The sequence below is a fragment of the Dipodomys spectabilis genome, unplaced genomic scaffold (assembly GCF_019054845.1).
Source record: "Dipodomys spectabilis isolate Male_0828 unplaced genomic scaffold, ASM1905484v1 ptg000140l, whole genome shotgun sequence".
Classification (NCBI taxonomy): Eukaryota; Metazoa; Chordata; class Mammalia; order Rodentia; family Heteromyidae; genus Dipodomys; species Dipodomys spectabilis.
In genome coordinates this window covers 8785219-8807452 of record NW_024870817.1, presented here as the reverse complement: position 1 = coordinate 8807452, position 22234 = coordinate 8785219, and the positions used below count along the sequence as shown (strand labels likewise).

Genomic DNA, 22234 nt, shown 5'->3' with positions numbered 1-22234 from the left:
AGGGCAAAAGGAAGAAGTGGTTAAAACAGAAAAGTGGAGGTTGGCATCAGGGTTCTCAAATGCCACCCATTTACTAGCTGTTTGTCAGGTATGTTTCTCTTCTCGTCAGCTTAAAAAACAGAGCTGACGAGAAATAGGATGATCAATGCAAAAACGCAATGAAATGAACCCCCTCAAAAATGGTAACTGAAGGAACTGCTCAGGTTTTTTTTTTTTTTTTTTTGCTGTTGTCTTTTGCAGGGTGTGTCCTGTGCCCTGCACAGACAAAACAGGCAGGGTCCTGAAGCAAATACCCTATGTTCCCGTTTCCTGGAGTCATGACAAGTCTTATCTCTGACCAGGGAAGATCATTTACATTAGGGCATCAGAGAATATTTTGCCATGGGGGTATTTGTTTGTTTTTAAGACAAAGTGCTTTGAAATGAGACAAAGGAAAAACAAGTACCAGAACTGCCAAGTTAACATTTTTATTGAACTGAAATTGGTGAAGAACAACAGCCCATTTGAACAGCTGCCGAGCTCACAACTGAAAAGCCCCTGTGACATTTTAGACTTGAGAGGCCTGACATGGATGGAAACAGCTTAGAGATATAGGTATAATTCTTCTTTCAACACTCAAGATAGTTTGAAATGAGCCTTACAGCCTTGTCCAATTTACCAAGTTACATAGAACATTGTTAACCTTCTGTGGCCTTCATTTAGTAATGTCAGTTAATATCTTTCCCCAAAACATCCCTCTCAAAGTGCTGGCTCTATTTTGTTTCCCCATTCCCCTTTAGTACACATAGAAAGAATTTAGTAACACTTGGGCAAGTAATAAACTGTCAGAACTTTGCAAGTAGTAAAGGCATTTCATCAAGCATACTGACTTGACACACTGCAGGTGAACTGGCTACAGAATTCCAGTCAAGTTCCAGGAGCAAAGAATGCACTAATGGATAGGGTAAGGCACCCAGGCAGTGTCTGAACTGACGGCCTGTTTTTGTCTGAACTTCTCTACATTTTGCTTCCAACACGTAAATATGCATTTGATTTTATATAATAAGATGAAATACTTTAAGCTAAAAGAAAAATCCTATACAGGGTATAAGATCAATCAGAGAGGAATAAAATTAATACTGAAAATTTTTAAATCAATGCATGGAACAACACTAAAATCTGATCACACCAACAACTACTGAACACTTCTCACTACTTAAAAAATTTGCTGGGTGCCAGTGACTCATGCCTGTAATGTTGGCTCCTCAGAAAGCTGAGATCTAAGGATCATGGTTGGAAGCCAGCCCAGGCAGGAAAGTCCATCAGATTTTTATCTCCAATAAACTACTCAGAAAAAGCCAGAAATGGCATTGTGGCTCAAGTTGTAGAGTGCTAGCCTCGAGCAAAAAGAACTTAGGGAAAGCACCCAGGCCCCAGAACCAGGAAAAAAAAATAAAGCTAATCCCTCTAAAGTATTTCAAGGGAAATAACCAATGAGATAGAAAACACAATCTCCATATTAAAAAATGTACTTGAATATCCTTTCAGCTGGGTTGAAGTTAGCTTCTCATTCAATAGGAAGTTTATAGGCATTGATACAAAAAAATCTTCCAGAGTGCAAATTGTTTCGGATGAAATGTGGTGAAAAAAGCAGTAAGACAATTCATCCCTTAACTGTGACAATGCTGCTTTACATTTACTGTAAAAATGAGAAAATCTTCCACAGGAGTGACTAAGTGGCCATGCCTTCCTGCAGAAATCATTTGGAAGAATCTAAAAATCTTGCAAGGGGGGGATGGAAAAATAATTATAAATATTTTAACAGGGCCGTAACTCTTCTTCAAAAAGGGCTGCAACCTTTGATAGACAAGGACCTCCAATGTAATACAATGACATCCAAATTAAGGATTTTTCAGGTATGTGGGTCAAGTTTATAGAATTCTGGATTTCCATAAAGCATCTCCAGTTTCCATATTACTTGACCTGTAAACCAGAAGATATGCTGTATAATGGTGGGCAGGGGCTCCAAGGGGGAGTGATTAACTGTAAACAGGTTCTGAATTAAGAGCTGGCAGTGAAACAAGAGAGGATTTGCCCTCAGATCATAAAGAAGGGAAGAATGAATTGTACCTGCTGACAGGGATGGGTTTAAAAAGAAAAGGCAGAGTTCATTGACCTTCATTTCAAGATTTTAAAATTAAGAAGCTTAAAAGTTTAGACTACATCCAAGCCAATAGTTCTCACACTTTAGCTTGCAAAAGTCACCTACAGGAGGAAATGTGTGAAAGTGCATGTACCTGAGCCCTACCCAGAGATTCTAATTCTAGTAATGGGAGTGGTCCAAGAACCTTGCTTTTGAGAAATATTGCTCATAGCAAATAGCAGCACACAATCTTTGATTTAAAAGGCCAAGACTCCAAGAAGTAACACCAATGAGATCATTACCTATAGCAAACCCGTCAGGACACTCTACCATAATATGAGGACCAAATTTATCTCCCAATAGGCTTATACTTTTCTTTCTTTTTAGAAGTTTGAAATAAATTAATCTTTAATGATTGTACCAATTTTGAGGTAAAAGAAAGAGCACCAGGGATCTCAAGACTAAAAGAAATAGAATTCCCTAGGAGGTCCATGCTACATAGAAATAAAATATACAGTAATATTTTAGAGCTATAGTGTAAAAGTGTCACTTCAGTTCTTGCATAATGTGTATACTTTTGTATACTTGTAACATATTTTTAATCTCTCCAGTTAAAATTTTAGAAAGACTCTAAAGAGAAAAGTTAATCTACATATTCTGTCATGTTTTCTAGATATCAACATTTTCTGGTTGACAGTGATACGCAACAAGTTATTTATTTTCTTGGATGCTGGAGACAAACATCTTTATTAAAGATACTACCAAAATTTTGGCAAACATTTCAAAACAGATTTGTAAACATAATGCTTCCCTTTTCAACTGGCAGCACTTGAAAAGACAATACGATAAGACAACACAACTTGAATCAACATTAGTTCAAAATCCTTATATTTTTGACCACATAACTTATGTTCCCACATGATAAAACAAGTGATAGTTTAAATCAACGTCAACAGATAAACTCCATGAAATGAAAGTTTGTGCTGTTTGATGAATCACAGTATGTTATGGTTAAATATATCTGCACTTTCTTATATTCCTGGCATCCAGGATGAAAAAAAAATCTTTAAATATACATTTCATGTAGGTAATAGCTTCTTTGCATATCTCTCTCTTCAAAAATACTTTATAGCAGTATATAAATAGGTTACCTACACATTTAATTTTATAATTTTGCCCCAAAACTATAGATCTGTTTAATTTTTATATCATATCAATTTCTGCCCAACATTAATAAAGCTGACAAACTGTTGAAATGGAAATGCTTTTGTCTTCCAAAATAGAAGAAAGTAGCAATTTGACAGGAAAAAACAAAACAAAACAACAACAAAACCCTACAGTAACACTCGTCAGTTGTTTAACCTGAGCGTTGGGCCTACTGAGAGTAGCAGCTTTTCTCCTTCATGCACGCTCACATCCACATCAGCTCTGCACACATACAGGTTGAGCACACGTTTCAGACGCTGGTAGGCCACAGTGTGCTTCCCAGTGCTCTCATCATTGGGAAGCAGTGTAGCTAATGACTAACCACACTATGTACACAACTAGCAAACACCTTAAGGCAACCATTGCAATGGGGGGTTAACTTGCAGGGCAGATTTAATATTCTAGATCAAGTTGGCCAATAGATATATATGTGTATAAAAATCTACACACATACTCCCACAACTTCCTATTTTTTTAACCCTCCAAAACAATGTTTTATTTATTTTTTTGTATTTTTGTGCAAATGTCTAAATGTTCTACCATTTAAGGCAAAGAGTTTGCATTAAGAAAGGTCAGAAAATAGGCTTATGTTTATCCAAAAGCATTTCACCTTGCACATCACTGTGGTTGTTTAATACACACAACTTTGAAGTGTGGACATTAGATCCCCAATATCTAAAAAAAAAAAAAATCATTCCTAAAGACAAACACAAGCTCTCAAGAAAAAGAAAAATGATTTGCAGTATAGACACTGGATCCCCAATATCTAAAAAAATGAAAGAAAAAAAAAGAAAGAAAAGTTTCTATTAACAAACACAAGTCTTGAGAAGAGGGAAAGAGAAGATTAGGAGAAAGCAGCTTCAAAATGGAGAGAAGCAAAGTAAAATAGGAAAAAAAAAAGTAACTCAAGTTTACTAATACTGAAACTTTCAACAGGCAAAGTTTCATCTTTTAGAATCTAGAGCAACTCATTTGGAATTTTAAATAAATAAGATTAAGTTTATTCACATCTTCTGTTCAAGCAGAGATCTAGGGCCATGACTCTGCTTGCTGTTGGTCAAATTCACCTATTAGTCTTTTGATGTGAGCCAGCTTGTTATGGAGATACTCGCATCTGTATTTTTCTTCATGGTAATTGGGACTAGACTGCAGATGAAGAAAACAGTGAGGTATTAGGTGGCAGAATTGATTACATTTATCAACTACAGGTCAGGAAACCAATAATGATGATACCTACCTGCTTGATCTTCTGATATTCCTGTAAGACTTCTTCATGAACATGCTACAAAAATTAAAAATGAGAAATCAGAAGAGAATGAATTATTTTGGGCATTGCAATAATTAGCATGCATTTGGTAAAGTGTAGGGATATTGATAGTGAAAATATAACCTGGAAAAATTTTTCTTGGGGCCTCATTCTTGCTAGGCAGGTGCTCTACCACACAAGCCATATCTAATCCCTTTTTGCCCTAGCTATTTTTCAGATAAGGCCTCCACTGTTGCTACCCCCGCAGGGACTAGCCTTGGACCATGATCCTTCTGATCTCTGCTTCCCAAATAGCTTGGATTATAGCTGTGCACCATCATATCTAGGATTAGCCTTGGACCATGATCCTTCTGATCTCTGCTTCCCAAATAGCTTGGATTATAGCTGTGCACCATCATATCTGGCCTACAATCTTTATGAAGGGCAATTTGGCAATAACTATCAAAATAGCAAATGTAAAATTGACTCAGCAATTTAATTATACTTCAGCTCTACTTGTCCTTGAGTAAAATGATGAAAGTATGTTATTCACTGCAGCAAAAGGTGGCCAAAAGTTGCAATTTACACAATGGATAGTAAGAGGACACTGAGAAGTGTGGATGTGCTTTATGTACTGATACAAAATAAATTCTTTAATACTTTACATTGTTCGGTTAAGAGTAATATGGGCAGTTAGCTACCATTTATTTCAAACAGAGAAATTACTATATTCTAAAAAATGTCATTACTTTTTTAAGATGTGCATTTCTTCTAATTCTAATGAAACCAGGATAAGAAATAAAATATCATGGTTTAAGTTACTGGGATAGAACACAATGATGCCACTTATAATTAAATGAAACTTAGATTTAATTAAACACAATACATACACACACAAATGTACACACACACACACAAAATGTATGTTTTTGAAAGAATACAACAGAAGCTACTGGTAGTGATTACCCATAGGGTAGCTGGGGAAAAATAGCTGCTTAGCCTCCATGTTCAAGGTACTAGGCATGGATTCCCAATGCTTAATGTCATTTATAAATGCTTAATGCAATTCTATGATCATCCCATTTTGTGGATGGGGAACTTGAGGCAAAGAAGAATTTGCAAACTTACCCAAAGGCAATATACAGAAATATGACATAGCTGAGGCCCCAGCTTCAGAGCCACTAATCAATCCTTAGAATTATAATATTATATTATAATATATTTAAATAAGTTTAAAATTATTATAATAAATTTAAATAAGTTTATAATAATTTTAAACTTATTTAAAATTATTATAAACTTATTTAAATTTATTATAATAAATATCATGTAAATGGATAAATAACTGCACAGAAAAACATAAATTGTAAATCACCACTCCAACACCTTCTATACCCTAAATATCAATTCATCTGGCAAAGTCTTTAGCTCTCTTTGTTTACTGAAAAGATTAAAGCCCATGGGTGCAAGCCACAGGTATGTGTGAGAGACACACATGCTCTTGGTCTGTTTCTCCTCCTGTGGGGAAATAGTAAGGTAAGAACCATGGTAGGGGTTGGGGGAAAAGCACTATACCATTTATGGCTGTGAAGTGAGACCAAGTTCTTGGCCTATGTAATGATAAAATATTCATTTCTATCAATTCTTTTGCTAAGAACTATCAAAAAAAACCCCACAAAAGACAGATCAAGAGCTACTGTTCTTTGTCAGCTGCAGCCCTATTACCAGCTAGGGTGGGAAAGAAAATCAGATTAGTACATAATGTACTGTGTCTATGATGGCCCTAATTCTATGACTATAATCTAACTCAGAGTTATAAAAGTAATAATTAAAAGACTATCTTGAAATAACACCATTGTGTGTGTGTGTGTGTGTGTGTGTGTGTGTGTAGGGGCTGACTGTATTCTGAGCTGAGTTGGCTGTATAATCAAATGAAGCATAAATGAATCCCAAGATCCAATTTTTCCCCCTATTTAGTAATATTTGATAATTCTCAATACCTGATATCTTACAGTGGTGCAAAGCTTTTATTTTTTTTAGAACTATTTCAACAATTCAGTTCCAAAAGCAGCAGAGGTTTAGTTTAGAGAGCTTGTTTTAAATTTTAGTAAAGGAAGGCTGAAGTTAGTGTGACAGGGAAAGAAAGAAGGTAAAATATGAAAGTGAGTCTGATCAGGAACAAATCAAATCCATTTACCTGATACTCTTTTGAGCCTGGAGAAAGGCGTTTTCGTTGCGCATCCAGTTTGATAAACCTTCTGGCCACAGTCTCCATCCTGGCATGTAAAGCCCTGTATTCATCGTACTCTGCATTGAAGTCATCCTTGTAATTCTGGCGTTGCTCATAGGAGACAATAGCAATATATTTTCTAATAAGAAAAAAAAATACCACAAAGAGTAGTTACTGACAAAACACAATGACCCGAGTCTGAGATTGAAACGAAATATTAGAAATGGTATCTTTTCATGAATCATATCTATCACTAGTAGTTAATGCTGTTCCACTACTAGTTTGTTCCTAGGTCATTCTTTCACTGGTCCTTCCATGTGAAGTGACTCTACAGGTCTTAAGAGCTTTTACGAAGGGGAATCAAATGTGAAAAACAGATGGTAGCAATGAAATTAAAATGTATCTAAGTAAAAAAACAGTGTCAACACACATTTGGCTTCCTAAACTGGAAAACTATATAAAATACAAAAAAGGGATTTTTAAAAAATTTTTAAAAGTGAGAGACAAAAGGAAAATATTATTTCTCTAGGTCTTTTGAAGCAACACATTATACTCTGCAGTTTTGAACTATTAGTCTAATTTTCTTTCTTTAAAAAATATTTTCTTTAGGTAGTTGTACAAAGGAGTTGTCATTTAATAGAATATATATTTATGAATACAGTGATTTGATCAATGTTACCCCTTTCAACATTCTCACCCATCCCTTTACCCTACTCCTTCCCTTACTTTTCTTAATTTTTAGGTTATTTATTGAAATTTGTTTTTGCTGTTTAACAAAGCAATTTATGTATCCAATGCATCTTGATCTGTGTTTTTCCTCTGACATCTTCAACCCCCTTCCACCCACCCTTTCCTTTATTTTTCTCAGGCCTATGGCATATACAGTGCATTCTTGTGTACATGCTACTAATGTCTCCATTCATTCTTCTTCCACTCTCTTTGTGACCCCCCCCCCCCACTTGCAAGTATCTACTTCCTAGTACTCAAAATTTGCTTTCTTAATAAAATTCAAGAATTCTGTTTATTCATTTGGAATGTGAGTACTCCTTGAGATCTGGAAAGTAAAAGGTATACTCCCAGATGACAGTTTATCTAGTGATAAGTAAATTACATCAGTATTTAAATATTAAAACAAACACTATTATTTGTTCATAGATCTGGGAACTGGAACCACAAGAGCCTAGCTCATTGCTCTTAGTACTTCTGAAATGCAAAATCCCCTTGACTAATTGAGATGAAATCTGAGATTTCAGGCAGGTAGTGGGAGCTTGAGGATGTATTCTGAAGGTACACATTTATTCATCACTGTGGTAACATCTTGGAATTCAGTATCTCCAAATGGCTTTATATAATCTCACCAGCTTTATTTAAATTGCTGTATCACAGATGCCTAGTTGGAAATGTGAGAAAAGTGATGCAGTGAGCAAACTTGGTGTCCTCATTAATATTTTTATTCGTGCTGAGTTAGACAGTACGGAGGTTTAATTTTTGATGTGTAATTGAGACCGCAGTAGCGTGCTGATTTAGAGCTGCCCTGCTGGTGTCTCAGCTGCACAAAGAACACAGGCAGCAGAGCATGGAAGCAGTCCTCCCCAGACATGGCTTCCTGACTGCACACCAGAGGTAGCCCCGAGGGAGCAAGAGCTTCCTGGGGATAAGCACATCGAAGCAAAATAACTAACCCAACATGGAAATTCTGTTTTACTTTGCTGTATAATAAATGTATCCCGCTTATCCAAAGGCATATTCTTTTGTGTTTTATATAATATTTTTCTCAAGAGAAAGCTCAAAACTGGCCACAAATGTGTTTGGTTATCCTGGGATTTAAACCATTTTTTTCCATTATTATTTTTAACAGAATTTGCTATGGTTTTACAGCTGGCTCTTAGTGCAGTGACAGAACAAAACTTTTTAACTTTGGATAACTCAAAACCACAAGCAATGAAAGTATTCTTATTATATAAAATTAGCAATACCATGGTTAAGAATGAATTATTCAAAAGCAGATCATTTAGGGGTTATAGTACCTCTTTTTGGTTTTCTTATAAGCCAAATTCTGTGTTTTGGGTAATTTTCTCATTATTTATAAACCTTACTTTTGGTAAGGCATATTGCTTTTACTTAAATGAATTAAGTACTCAATTGCAGCCCTAGAAACATAACATACAAAACTGTACCAGAACAGATGCGGCAATCATTCTTAGACCAGTAACCTAAAAAAAAAAGCCTTTTAAATATAGAATTAGCTAATTAGGCTGCCAAAACACAGCAACAGCCTTGAATCTATAGGGGGAAAGCTTAGAGTATTTTCTTTTTAGTCTCCCCACACAACTTTTATCACACATAACCACTTTTAATAAGAGGAAATCAAGACCTGCCTCCTGGTGGGTGTTAATGTGATGGGCTGACTTGGAGAACTGGCTCTATAGCTGGAAAGGTAAAGCCAGGGGCTAACTTGGAAATGTGGCTGCAGACCTATACCCCTTTCTGGGAACTGAGAGGTAGCTGATTTCCAAGGCTCGTCTGTTAAACTAAGCTCAGCTGGCAGAGTACTTAGCATGGTTTCACAAACCCATTATTTAAGATGATAACCAACATTATACTTTCATACAGTCTTATTCCTGGTAACTATAGTATTCTTTATATTAACCAGAGGCAAAATATTTTAAATCTAAAATGTCCTGCCTTGGAACCAGGATACAAGGACACATACACCTCCATGTTCACTGCAGCCCTGTTCACAATAGCCAAGATATGGAAACAACCCAGATGCCCCATTACAGATGAATGGACCCAAAAATTGTGGTACCTTTATACAATAGAATATTATTCAGCCATTAGAAAGGACAAAATGATGGCATTCACAAGGAAATGGATGGAACTAGAACAAATCGTGTTGCGCGAGGTAAGCCAGGATCAGAGAAACAAACAGCACATTGTCTCCCTGATATGTGGATGTTAAATTCAAAATGCAAGGAGATATGACAAAGTAAACAGGACTCAAGAAACAAAGGACCTCTACATAATTTTCATGTTATTTCTAAATGACTCCATGTTCTTGACCTTATATGTGGTATATACACGTGCACATCAGAGGGAAGTTAGGAGGGAGGCATAGAATCAGAGGGAAATGGGAAAATATACAACAGAGGGGCCCATCAGGTGCACTAGACATTGATGAAAACAAACTAAGCAACTCAAGGGCAGCGATAGGAGGGAGGGAATGAGAGGGAAAGAGGCTACAGCTTACACTAAGCAAAAGGAAAGAGAAGTACATAACACCTGATTTGGAAGAACTCATAGAATTCACAAACTTTATAGACCATGATAATGACAATTTGCCTTGTGAAGGTTAAAATGTGTTTGTACTTTAACTATGTATCATTATCCCATAATACTGTGAAATTTGTGAAATTTATGTAATCACTTGATCTCAATAAAAATAAAAAAAAAAAAATGTCCTGTCTTCGGGGAAATAAATGGCTAAGTAAGATAGTTTATTAGATGCCATTTATAAAAAAGTTCACACAGCATACATCCTATTTTTTGTTTTACTTGTTAGGTATTTTGTTCATTTTAGTATGTATCTGCTGTCAGATCTGTTTGTGCCTTCACTCTCCATTTAACAAGCTCTTGAAACAATTATTTTCTCCTTCTAGAAGCCTTTTATTCTGCAAAATTATAATGCCTATATAACCAGTTACAAAAACATGCCCAGAATATGTCTGCAAGCCAGCATTTGGCAACTTGTTGTCGTAAGAAGGAAAGCATTATAATTTCTATTCAAGTCAAAGGATTAAATTGTATTATTTGTTCCCTTTAAAATTAATTTGAGGGCAGGCGTTTATTTAAATAAAAACCAACCTATCTCCACTTTTTAGTATGCAGTGCAGAGGTCCAAGCAGTTTGTCGGTAATAAACCATCCTTTGGGGGCCCAAAGGAATGGCCATGTATTGATAGGCTGTCAGCTTTGAAGAGGCAGATCCCTGAAATCTTCCATAATCAAATGCTTGGCCTTGCTGGGGAACAAAGGACAGGCTTCTCTATACTTCCAGGCCAAGGAACATAGCTCAGGGTAGGGGGAGGAACAACCTGCTCATGAAGACAAGGGTGGATTTGGGACAGCAGGCTTAATGGCAGCTTTTCAATTGCATGGGTCGCTCCAGGACTCTATTTCTGGAATTCCTTACTTTTTTGATTTGCAAATTATGGGAAAAGAATTTGCAAACTTTCTAAAATTAAACAGCTCTCTCCACTGGCAGACAGATGAACTTACATCAAATAATCTGGGAGTTCAATTGTAGAAGAAGGCTCCATGGAGGCAGTGCAGTCCTCTTTAACTCCTATAAAGAAAAAAAAAAAAATCAGAGCATTCATCAGCCAGTACGGTTATCAAATGCCTGTAATTCTAAAAAAAAAAAGATTAGAAACATCTGGAGCACTTTTCCTCAAATTCTATTCTTCCATCTCAATAAGCGACAGTGAGTAAGGAATACAATTGAACACAAACAATAGAGGCCCTATGACCAGCGCCAGAAGAACTGACGCCAGGCATTTAAAGCACCCTGGCTACTGCAGTGTCTGCACAATAAAGGAATTCCATCTTAACCCAAGGTCAATCTTCTATTCTTTCAACAACAGTTGTGGCATCTGCCCAGCAATTCAAAGATTGTGGTGGCAGATGCAGCTAGACAATAAGAGATACAAATTTTACATCAACATCTACTTTTCATGGGATTCAAACAAGGCAGATGAAACAATAAAGGCAGGTAGCAGACTGCTTTGGTCACTGTATTTTTATTGCCATCTTTTTTTTTTTTTTTTGCATGCAGACAGTGGAACTGGTAGGAGTTTCATGCAGACAGTGGAACTGGTAGGAAGTTTTCCCATTGGTTTAAAATAAAAGTATTATTTAATGGTGATACTGGACCTCATAATACTCAACAGATTTTTTTTTTAAATAAAGTTTCTAATTTCTCATGATTATCTTGTTGAAGTATGTAAACTCTCAGTATTCTATTTAAGTTTCCCATTCTCAGTGGCCTTTTATTAGTATATGTATATTTAATTTCTTAAAGGACAGTAGGTAATGCAGGCTTTGATTTATCTGACTTTGATTTATTCGCTATAAAATAAATGGTGTCCATCTAACAATTTCTCAGTGTAATATTTTAAAAGCTAAAGCATATTGAATAAATTACATAGACTTGGGCTTACTGTTTACCTACATATATTTGATTCAGGCTTAGGCAAAAGAGCATGCTTTCACAACAACCCAGACCTTCAAGGAAATGAATCAAGTACGAGACACTTCCTCCTTGCCACAGGGGCCAGAGATGTTCCAACAGAGGGAGGATTCGGGTCTGGATCTGTCCTGGGTTTTTGATGAGCCTACTCCAATTTTTTTTTTTCCTGTGATCTTCAGGGAAGGATTCTAAAAACTAGCCCTGTTTCTCCAGGTCTCCAACTGAGAACACTCATAACTTTGCTGTAGGTCTCACCATACTGGAATTCAGACCTGTTGGCACTAGGTTTCAACTCAGGATTATCCTCCTAATGTGGGAAGTGTGGAAGAGAACAGAGGATGCCCAGGAACCTGGCTAATTTACTTCTTTATGGCTTTTCCTGACCTGACAGATTCAGGTACAAAAAGTGTTAAAGAGAAATAAAGCTTAAAATGGGCATTCGTTATATGTTTTGATGCAATAAACCGAATCTAGATAGACGCTGTCTTGTGCTATTCTACAACTTCTTTGCAAGCACCACTAAAATCAATCAGTGCTTGTTTCATATGACAAAAATGATTAGTTAAAGCTAAGAATTAGTTAAAGCTGAGAAAAACAGAGAACAATGATTGATGTTAATTTACTATCGGTGTTCACTAAAACAGAACCTCCAAATCGAAGAACAAAACAAAAAAAGCCTTGGAGATTGTTGATAGCCAACAACCTTGCTTTCACTGCAAATTAAGATGTTTGGGATCTGTGAATGAAGTATCACATTGCCTATTTTATAAAGAATTTGGCATTCCCCCTGTGCTAATGATAAGTACAACATGGGGTACCCTGATTTCTTTGAGAAAGAAGAAAATGACGATTTCTATTGCTACTTGAGTGGTCAAAGTCAGTTCCAAAATATTTAACAGTAAGGCTGAGATTGCACAATACCATAGTATGTAAGAAAAAGAATAAAGTCTCCCTTCTTAAAATGTCATTTTCAAATGTCATTATATTATTAATACAGAAATCATGTTGATAGTTGCTTATAAAGAAATTGTAAGATAAAAGAAAAAAACAGCTCAAGGTAAATAATTAAACAAGCATTTGCTTATCAAGTTATTGCTAATTAATGGTATCATCATCTCCAACTCATGCTAGGATGATCTTCCAGTTTACATAACACATACAGTCAGATCTCCCCCAACCTCTACCTCTGTCTTAGCAAATGTAAAATACCTTCACTGGAATTTGGGCTGGAGTTATTTAGCTTGGCAATTGCTTCTCTTTGAAGATCTTCCTCTTTTTCTTCAATAGCTTCAATGTCGTGCTTTTTCATTTGGTCCTTTTCCTTGTGTTTTTTAGACTTCTTTTTGGACTTTTTATGAGACATTGAATGGTTTTCTTCCATAGGCTTTGGACACTTTAGTAGAACTGAACCGGGGGGTAATGTTTCCAGAGAAGTCCTCGAGGTATATTTGTCTTGCTGGTCCTCATAGATGCTACCATCTTGACTAAAACTGTCAACAGGTAGGTCTTGAGTCCCCCCGCCTTCTGGAGTGCTAGGGGAATTGGAGTTGGAATTTACAGTCTGAGGGGGATTTGAGACAGGCAGGTGCGTAGAAGGCAGTGGTGGGGGCGTGGGGATGGCAGCAGCTGCAGGGGGCGGCGGTAGTCCTGCAGCAGATTTGTCACTGGTGGAATTCAATTGACCATTTAATGTTGGAGGTACTCTATTTGTTAGGTGAGATATTCGAGCTTTTTTATTCATTAAAGGATCAATGAAATCTGAATCCAAAGGCCGTTTCTGAATGAGAAGGAAAGGGAAAAAACAAGCAGGTTTGCACTATAATACATTCAAAACCTCTGTAATTGATCAAACAGTTGAGTATCTTACTCTCTTCCAACTCAAGCAAAAGCAAAACAATAATAAAGTCCTATTAACAAGCCCAAACTAAACTAAAGCAACAAATCCAAATGACAAGTAAAATAAATTGTAATGTAATATTAAAAGCAGAACTTGGCAGATACATTATTTTTTGGAGTTGTTACTCAAGTTCTTTCTGATCTGATAGCCTTATCCATAAGATTGTGCTGATTATTAGACCATGCTGATTTATTTGGATTAGACTGCTCAGAAGAGTATTAAATAGAAGCAACTGCTTTCCACTGCTGGTGATGACTAGTCTACTTAAATGAGAAGCGAGAGCATTTTGTGCCATTTGACTCTGCACTATGAAAGCTAGGTAAAGGCCATATGTCTATATCTATTGAATCTCTATTGCTAAAATGCTCCGGTTATAAATAGTTTGGTTGTCAATCACCATTCCCTCTATCTTAGAGTAGCCAGTACTTTCAGAGTAATTCCTCTAAGTCTCTTTCTGTCATTGCTGAAATGCTATTTAATTTTTTACCCTTCCAAACCTATTCACAGTAGTAGTATAAGCTAAGCCTTTTCATTAAAAGTACTTTTAAAGAAAGCATGCTACAGTAGCTTAATCTCAAAGCAACAATAGTTATAACAATAGTTACATGTTAAGAAGAAAATTCAACAGTCAAAAGGTATGAAACGTAAGTGCATTTTTGTATTTAAATATAATATTGGAACTTGAAATTTTGCTCAAAAAATGAACAGCTAGTAAGTGCATTATTTTCTTCTGTTATAAACTGAGTGTAACTGACTTGGTACTCAGCGTATGTCATCTGATCAGAAGTAGCTTCACTATAGTTGGTGAACAAAAAGTGAGGCTTCCACAGATAAGGAACATTGCAAGGGTGAATTGCCTTGTGTGATAGTCTTCTGCTCAGCACATTCTCTCCAGAGGTACAGGGCATATGGTACAGTGCTGGGAGGGTGGGGAAGTCTCTCGCAAATGTCTGATCCAAGTGCCCAGGATATTAAAACTCTCACTGAGAATTCTCTTACTCTCTCAGGGAGAGAATTTCAGGGCTCCTTGGCAAGTTCAGTAAACTGGAACTCTTTATACTGCCAAGGACCTCTTCTACCTTCTCTAGGATGGGCCAAACTAGAAAATTCTAAGCAGGAATAATGTCTGATGGGGAGTATTTCCATTAGGATCAAGTTGAAAAGAGCTTAAGTAAGACACATACATAAATGTTCTCTTTTCTTGTTTATTTTCTAATTGCTAATACATTTTCCCTAAGAATATTCTTCTAGAACATGTTTTAGACACAATCAAATATCTTTAAGTTCCCATGTAATACAAGAATTGTATAGGACTAGATAAGCCTTATAATAAGTGATCAAATTAAAAAGCAGATAACTTTACAACAAAATGTAAATTTTAAAAATGGAAAGCAAGGTGTGTATTAAATATTCTGACAAGCAGAGCTGCACAGGGGAGACAGTTCTAGACTGGAAGCTGAGACTGACATCGTGTGGCTTTGTGTAGATAAACTGTGCAGCTTTCTTGGGCCTCATTTCCCTCACTTAGAAAGAAGAGGACCTCAGTTGTTGGCCTCCATGTTAGGTTTTGTAAGTTGATGACATACCTGCGGAGAGGATGCAGTGTCTCTGCTAGAACATACAGGAGATTCTGAACGGCTGGTGCCAGCAGCATTCTGAGAGGCATTCAGTTTTCTGCCAAGAACACACATGTTCCATGTAATAATGAGAACTTTAAAATGTTTACAATAGAAAGCGTACTCTTGATTCTCTTTCCCACCTCAATATCAAAATAAGAATGACTAAAATGATTACTTATTTCTACCATTTTTAAAGAAAAAAAGGGAAAAAGAACCTACCTAGAGAGTACTGACTCCAATGACCGTCTGTCTGCTTCATTGTATCCTGGCCAGTCTCTTTGAAGCTCCTTATATACATAATCCTTTAATGTATAGGAGAGGTCCTTAGGATTTAGATTGGCTACCTGGTATGTGATATAAACAGAGCATTAGATATTTGTGCTAACTATCCAAAGCAGTTGATCTTTAGGATATATACCAAAGACAATTACTCTCATTGGCTCCAAAGGGACTATTCATTAAATGTATGCCAGATTGCAGTAAGTGTCATTTAATTTCATTTCTGGTAGTTAAAAGCACCCAGAATTAAAACTTTATGTGTGGAGTGAAATGTTTTCCTCCATTTGCCAAACTTCTAATTAAATAACTAGGTAAATTTTCAAATCAATCTTGTCTTCTATAAGAAATTTATATTAACAAAATCATTATTTATTTACTTATTAACTTGAGTAATTCTGAATCACAAATAAATACTTAGTCTCATATTAAGTAGAAAACAATATTCAAATAGTAGGTTACAAACTCTCTTTTTCAGTCCTCCACAGAAACTGTCTTTAAAATAGTATAAATTTTGATAACCTCATCTTTTTTTTTTTGATAGGTAAGCTTGCTCTGTGTATTTACCAGATCTCCTGAAGTACCATTTTATCCAAAGTCCTTGAAATTCCTTTAAACCAATAAACAGAATCATAAACTGAAGGAATGCCCAAATAATCATTATTGGCTACACAGTTCATTCCTAAGTACACTCATCCTATTCCTTAACTGCAATTCCTAGTGTTCAGACCTATAATCCATTAAGTACACAAATCTATGGATTTAGGTGCCAAACCAAAAGTAACTTTTCAGGTTAGAGAAAAGTACTCTGGAAATGGTCTTTTATGCTAATCTTATTGTTAGTTATACAAAAGAAAATAGGTTTATTTTAAAATTCAAATTTACAAATAAATGAATATGTGATCTGACAGGTTTGAGTAAGAATAAATAACAACCTTTTGTTTTTTTATTATTCCTGGCAGTACATATACAAATACCACTCCTACAGCAATTCAGTCTCTTAAGTTTTGGTACTATCTTTTCCCTTGGCACCTTTCTTTCTTGTTTACTTTCTCAAAGCTCTACATGGGGGGGGGGGGGGGGGGGAATGCTTAGTCTGCTTTCTGCCCTGTTTTCTTCATTCTCTTTATTTCTTCCTAAAATAATTGTATTCAACACTAAGACATATAAGGCCTAATCTTGATGATACTAATTCCTAAATTTATGGCTTCATCCTAAATTGTCCTCTGAACACCAGGCCCTTATGATCTATAACTATTTATTATATATTACTATTTGTTATTATTTATTATCTATCACTAGTTATCTCCATTTGCAGGTCTAATGGACATCTTTCAATTTACGTAGGGAAGAATTCCTGAGTGCAACTACATCAGCCTCATTTCTGCCCCTTTTCCGTCTTTTTCCATTTCAGTCCATAGCTCATCATCCATTCAGTTTCTGGGACCAAAATTGCAGTCATAATCATAGGTTCCATTTTTCTCTCACTGTCTCCCTATATGCACTTCATTATCAAATCTTGTCACAAAATGTATCTTTAACATGATAAACCATCCAACCCACCAACATTTCACACACTCAGATTTCTATAGTACGCTCAGTTAAATTCTCTCTCTCTTGTTCTTTTCTTGCTCCCCTAAGCCATCCTTGCACAACCTGAGTGTTCTCACTTTAAGTACTAATCAGATTATAGCACATTCTTGTTTAGAATTCTCATTTTTTTTGCAGGCTCAGTCATCATAAAATCAAAAGTCTTTGCCCCTGGGTTGAAGCAGTTCTGTGGGTTTTGGCCTCTGCCAACTCCTTTCTTCCTTTAGTTTGAGCATACTAAGCCTTCTCCTTCACCACACTTCCAGAGGTGCTAACTCATTTTCTTGGTTCTTGCTCTACATTTTCAGCTAATATGTAAGCCTTTAAGAAAGATGTTCCCTGACCTTATCACTCCCTAGAAGCAGCAGGCCTCTCCCAACTCCAGGAGGGCAGGATTGGCCTGTGGGGGTCACTTCGAGATTCCAATATGTAGAACAGTATATCTAGTACATTTTAGACAGTCATTTTTCAGTGTTTACATCTTCAGTATCCACATCCATATTTGATATGCAGGACCCCATAGATATCCAAATACTAAGGTATGTCAACTATAGTACATAAAAACTCAGATTTAATGCGTCCTCCCACACACTATAAATTCTATCTAGATTACTTATAAAATGTAACATAATTTAACTTATTTAACATGTAAATCCTATGTATGTAGTTGTTGTATTGTTTAGAGAATAATGGTGAGGAATGTTTACTGAACATTTAATTAAAAAATATTTCTGACCTGGAGTTGGTTGAATCTGTAGCTGCATAACCATTGGTAGATACTACCAACTTCACTTAATAAATTCAATGAAGTGATCTCAATAACCAAATGTTAAGGTTAAGAAGAAAATTACCTTTATCTTGGTTTTCTGATTTCTAAAAATTTTTTTCAGATAAACAATCAATGTAAGAAAAACCAAGCCTTATAAATTGTACCAATTTAGCAATAAACAGTATTAAGTAAAATTTCCTGGTAGATATGAAAGATTTTAAAATTTATGTACAATCTTTCAAGTTTTACTGGGAAATATTCCAGTTTACCTTAACAATCTATTACTTTGATAAAGGAATTCACAGGGTGCATTCATTCACAGGGTGCTGAAGACTTGTACATAAGAAACACATAAATAACTTTATTGATATAGGCAAAGCAGGATCAATCTTTTTAGCTAATTTGCCTGGCAACTAGTTTGTTTAGGACAAAAATAACCATGTTTGGACTGTTTATGTATTTTGCTTTTTTTCTCTTCACTTTTCTATTTCTACTTCTGGTCAGTTTCAATGGAACACAAGTGGTTTTATGTTAGGAATGTTCAGGGCAAGGAATGTGTAGAGAAGCTAGTTTAATTCAAAGTCCTCTAGATATGCCTCTGCTCTTCTTTTTGAGGATTAAACAAGATCATGACTAGTGTGGTGCCTGACACAGTACATGCCTACACAGTGGTAGATATTATTAGCCTCTCATCTCTGTTTCACTGAGCCCGTAGTTTTCTGCCCATATCACACGTTTGGAATTATTCAATGGTTGTAAACACACGCACATGTTCACACACATATGCACAATTACCAAATTTCTGACACGAATCAGTAGTAGTTTCTAAGAGAACTGCTTCTGGTGTCATTTTATCTTCTCCAGCCTCTTCCCAGAAGGTAATTAAAAACCTTCTAGAGATACAGTTATCAAAGAATCCCATTTCCCCAATAAGACTTAAGATACATATTTGTACACTCATCTTCATTTTTTTCTTTTCATACTTTCTTCTGAGCTCCTAAAAATGCTATGTGACATATGGATTTAAGTTATTCCAAAAGATGTTCAGTGGGTTTAATAAAAAACTCTGAGATTGACAGAGGTATCTAGGGACTGACTACTCCTGAACTGTGGACCAGCAATGGTTTCACTTTTTCCTTACATTCAGTATTATGTCTTAAATATAATAAATTATTAATGAAAAATAGATTTAAAGTGTTGTTCTTTGAGTAATAGATGAAATTCTATAGTTTTTTAAAATTTAATTTTAATTTAAGAACAATTTTGTAAATATTATTTAAGAACAACATTGTAAATATTATTGCTTTGGAGAAAATTAAGAAGAGATGGACTACAGTTCCTAGTGGCTCTGAATGATAATTGACACTTATGACCTGAAATAAGTATAAAAAATATAGGAAGGGCTGGGAAAGTGGCTCAGTGGTAGAGTGCTTGCCTTGCTTGCATGAGGCCCTGGGTTTGATTCCTCAGCACCACATAAGCAAAAAAGAAAAAAGCCAGAAGTGGAGTTGTAGCTAAAGTGGCAGAGCGCTAGCCTTTAGCTGAAGAGCTGAGGGACAGTGCCCAGGCCTAGAGTTCAGGCCCCACAACCAGACCCCCCCCCCAAAAAAAAAATATATATATATATGAAGCAACAGTCTGACAAACTATTGTCTTTAATGAAAATAATGGTCTATTTTATTCTGAAGTTTGTGATTATAAGGTAACTGATCACTGCTAATCTTTTATACATTTATATCCCTTAATGCATATTTGGCATACTCAGTGGCAGAGAAAGGTGGAATATTAAGGGCTTCAAGGGTCTGGAAGACAAGGAACATTCTAATCCATTAGCAAAGCAAAAATGTAGTTACATGTGCTAACCAAAGACTAAGAGAACACTCTACACAACTTGTATAAGTGAAAATAACTGATGATTCAAGATGAAAATCAGAAAACAAATTATCTTGCTTACTTCTTAGAGGAATTTTGAGGCAAAATTAGTGTAACCCAAATTAATACTCAGAAGTTCTATTTCACACTCAATTGATCAAAGTGGCTGAGGTTTCTGTATCTCAATAATAATGACACTGAAAGTCTTGCGTGAACTTCTTCCAAAGAAAGAAGGTTAGGAGGAGGTTCTCACCTGTTGCAGAATTGCTCCCAGGGAGTTCTTGTCTTTTTGATTCACACCATCTTTCTGGAGTCGAGCAAGCAGCTCAGGTTTCTTGTAGGCCTTCAGTGCCAATAAGTGAATCACCCTGTCCCTATATGGCCGCTGAGAAACACTGCTGCTGCTGTGTGTCTTTCGAATTGTATTTGCAGGGTTCATAGGGGTTGACCTTTTCCTCTCAGGCACTGCGTCTGAGACAGCTTGAGGTGCTTTCCGAATTTGTACTCTTTTCCCTAAAGTCCAGTGGAAAAGATACCATTAGCTTTTTGGGATGACAAGGTTATAAGTTTTGATAACTCTCAGGTTTCTTTAGGTATAAAGAAAGGCCATTGTATTTCAAGTTTTACTTTAAAGAGACATATTAAATGTCCTAAAATATTAACTAGGAATTTTGATGGTGTTATTCCTTGGAATAAATATGTATTATAGGTGTACTTTGTCCACCTGGCTACACATGGATGATCATTTGTGATGCAAAGTGCAACAATTGACTACAGATTTTTACTTTATAGGTTATTTGACACTAAATAAAAATAATTTCCATGTCCATCTGTGCTACTAACAAAGCTTAAATCTATGTATTACATGTAATTTCTGAAAAGTGATGTAAAAGTATAACAATTCACTACAGATTTTTACTTTATAGGTTATTTGACACTAAATAAAAATAATTTCCATGTTCATCTGTGCTATTAACAAAACTTAAGCCTATGTATTATATGTCATTTCTGAAAAGTGAATATAGTGAATGTATAACAAAACTTAAACCTATTTATGACATTTTGAAAAAAAATGGATGAATGTAATTGGTGTGGTAAAATATGAAAAATGCTTGTCAGAACTTGCTAGGAGCATACACACTCAGCTCACCAGGGTAGTACATTGCTAATATCATGGATTAAGAAACCACAAGGAGTGAAGTCAACATCCACTAGGCAACCACGAGTGATACTCCTTTTGGCAGACTATAATACATTTTGAGTCAAAACCCAAAACCAACCAATAAATAAAAGCAACCATCCAACCAACAAAATCATCTCAGAGCACCAGGCAAACAGATCTCTCCTCTGCAGAGCTAAGAGTAGACAGATGAGTTAGGAGAAAGGAAAAATGTTACAAAGGAGGCCTTCATAGCACTCTGCATAGCTGGTGCCACTCATGTTAGATAACTCATTTTCTTCTTGGATGGAGCATTGACACTTGGCAAGTGGCTACTTTTAGAAAATATGGGCTGAAGTAACCTAGATACTATGTGTATGTGCAAACCTATCATATAGGACTGGTCACCAATGACAGCCAGTAACTATTTCTTGTTGAAGGAACAGAAACTAGCACGAGATGGACAAGACCGTCCTTTGACAATATCTGAAGTAGAATCTTCTAGCTCATTTATCACATACTAAACCCGATAAACCCAACTCCATGCTATTTGGCAGACAAGCAGACAGAACTAGCAGTGATATACAGTGTGGGGTAACAGCATTAAGAACAAGACTAGCATGTAGAAACAATGGATAAGTAGAAGCAATTTCCATGAGCTGTGGTCTGGGGTGAGTCAGCTTGCTGGGAAGGAACTTTACTGAATAGTAATTCTGTCTGCACTGGGTTCCCCAGGCCTGGCCGGAGCATATTTGTTTGGATAACATTCTGCCTTAAGTAAGGGAAAAGGATGAATGTCTTCTGGAAACTTCTACCAGCTAGTATGTTTCTTTACCATTTGAACGTAACTGATGGTAAATACCAGATCAAACCACTGAAGAACAAAGGAATGCATCACTAAGGGAATACTGACCAATAAAAAGAAAAACTATTAAAATTTTTAAAAATAGTTTTGGATACAAATTTAGAACTATTTTCTGTATTTTTCATAATTTACCAGC

The 22234-nt window shown here is 36.0% G+C and overlaps 1 protein-coding gene across 1 annotated transcript in view; it reads right to left on the bottom strand.

Annotated features, from left to right (window-relative positions):
- Positions 1 to 2836: 2836 nt before the first annotated feature.
- The window catches only part of Ell2 (elongation factor for RNA polymerase II 2), a 69243-nt gene continuing 49845 nt past the window's right edge, over positions 2837 to 22234 (bottom strand). Inside the window, exons 5-12 of the mRNA XM_042690724.1 lie at positions 20328 to 20587; positions 15787 to 15911; positions 15535 to 15622; positions 13261 to 13828; positions 11082 to 11148; positions 6772 to 6943; positions 4566 to 4610; positions 2837 to 4474 (exon numbers count right to left, since the gene is read on the bottom strand). Coding sequence (XP_042546658.1) covers positions 4358 to 4474; positions 4566 to 4610; positions 6772 to 6943; positions 11082 to 11148; positions 13261 to 13828; positions 15535 to 15622; positions 15787 to 15911; positions 20328 to 20587 — 1442 coding nt within the window. The 3' untranslated portion in view covers positions 2837 to 4357. The remainder of the gene's footprint in view (positions 4475 to 4565; positions 4611 to 6771; positions 6944 to 11081; positions 11149 to 13260; positions 13829 to 15534; positions 15623 to 15786; positions 15912 to 20327; positions 20588 to 22234) is intronic.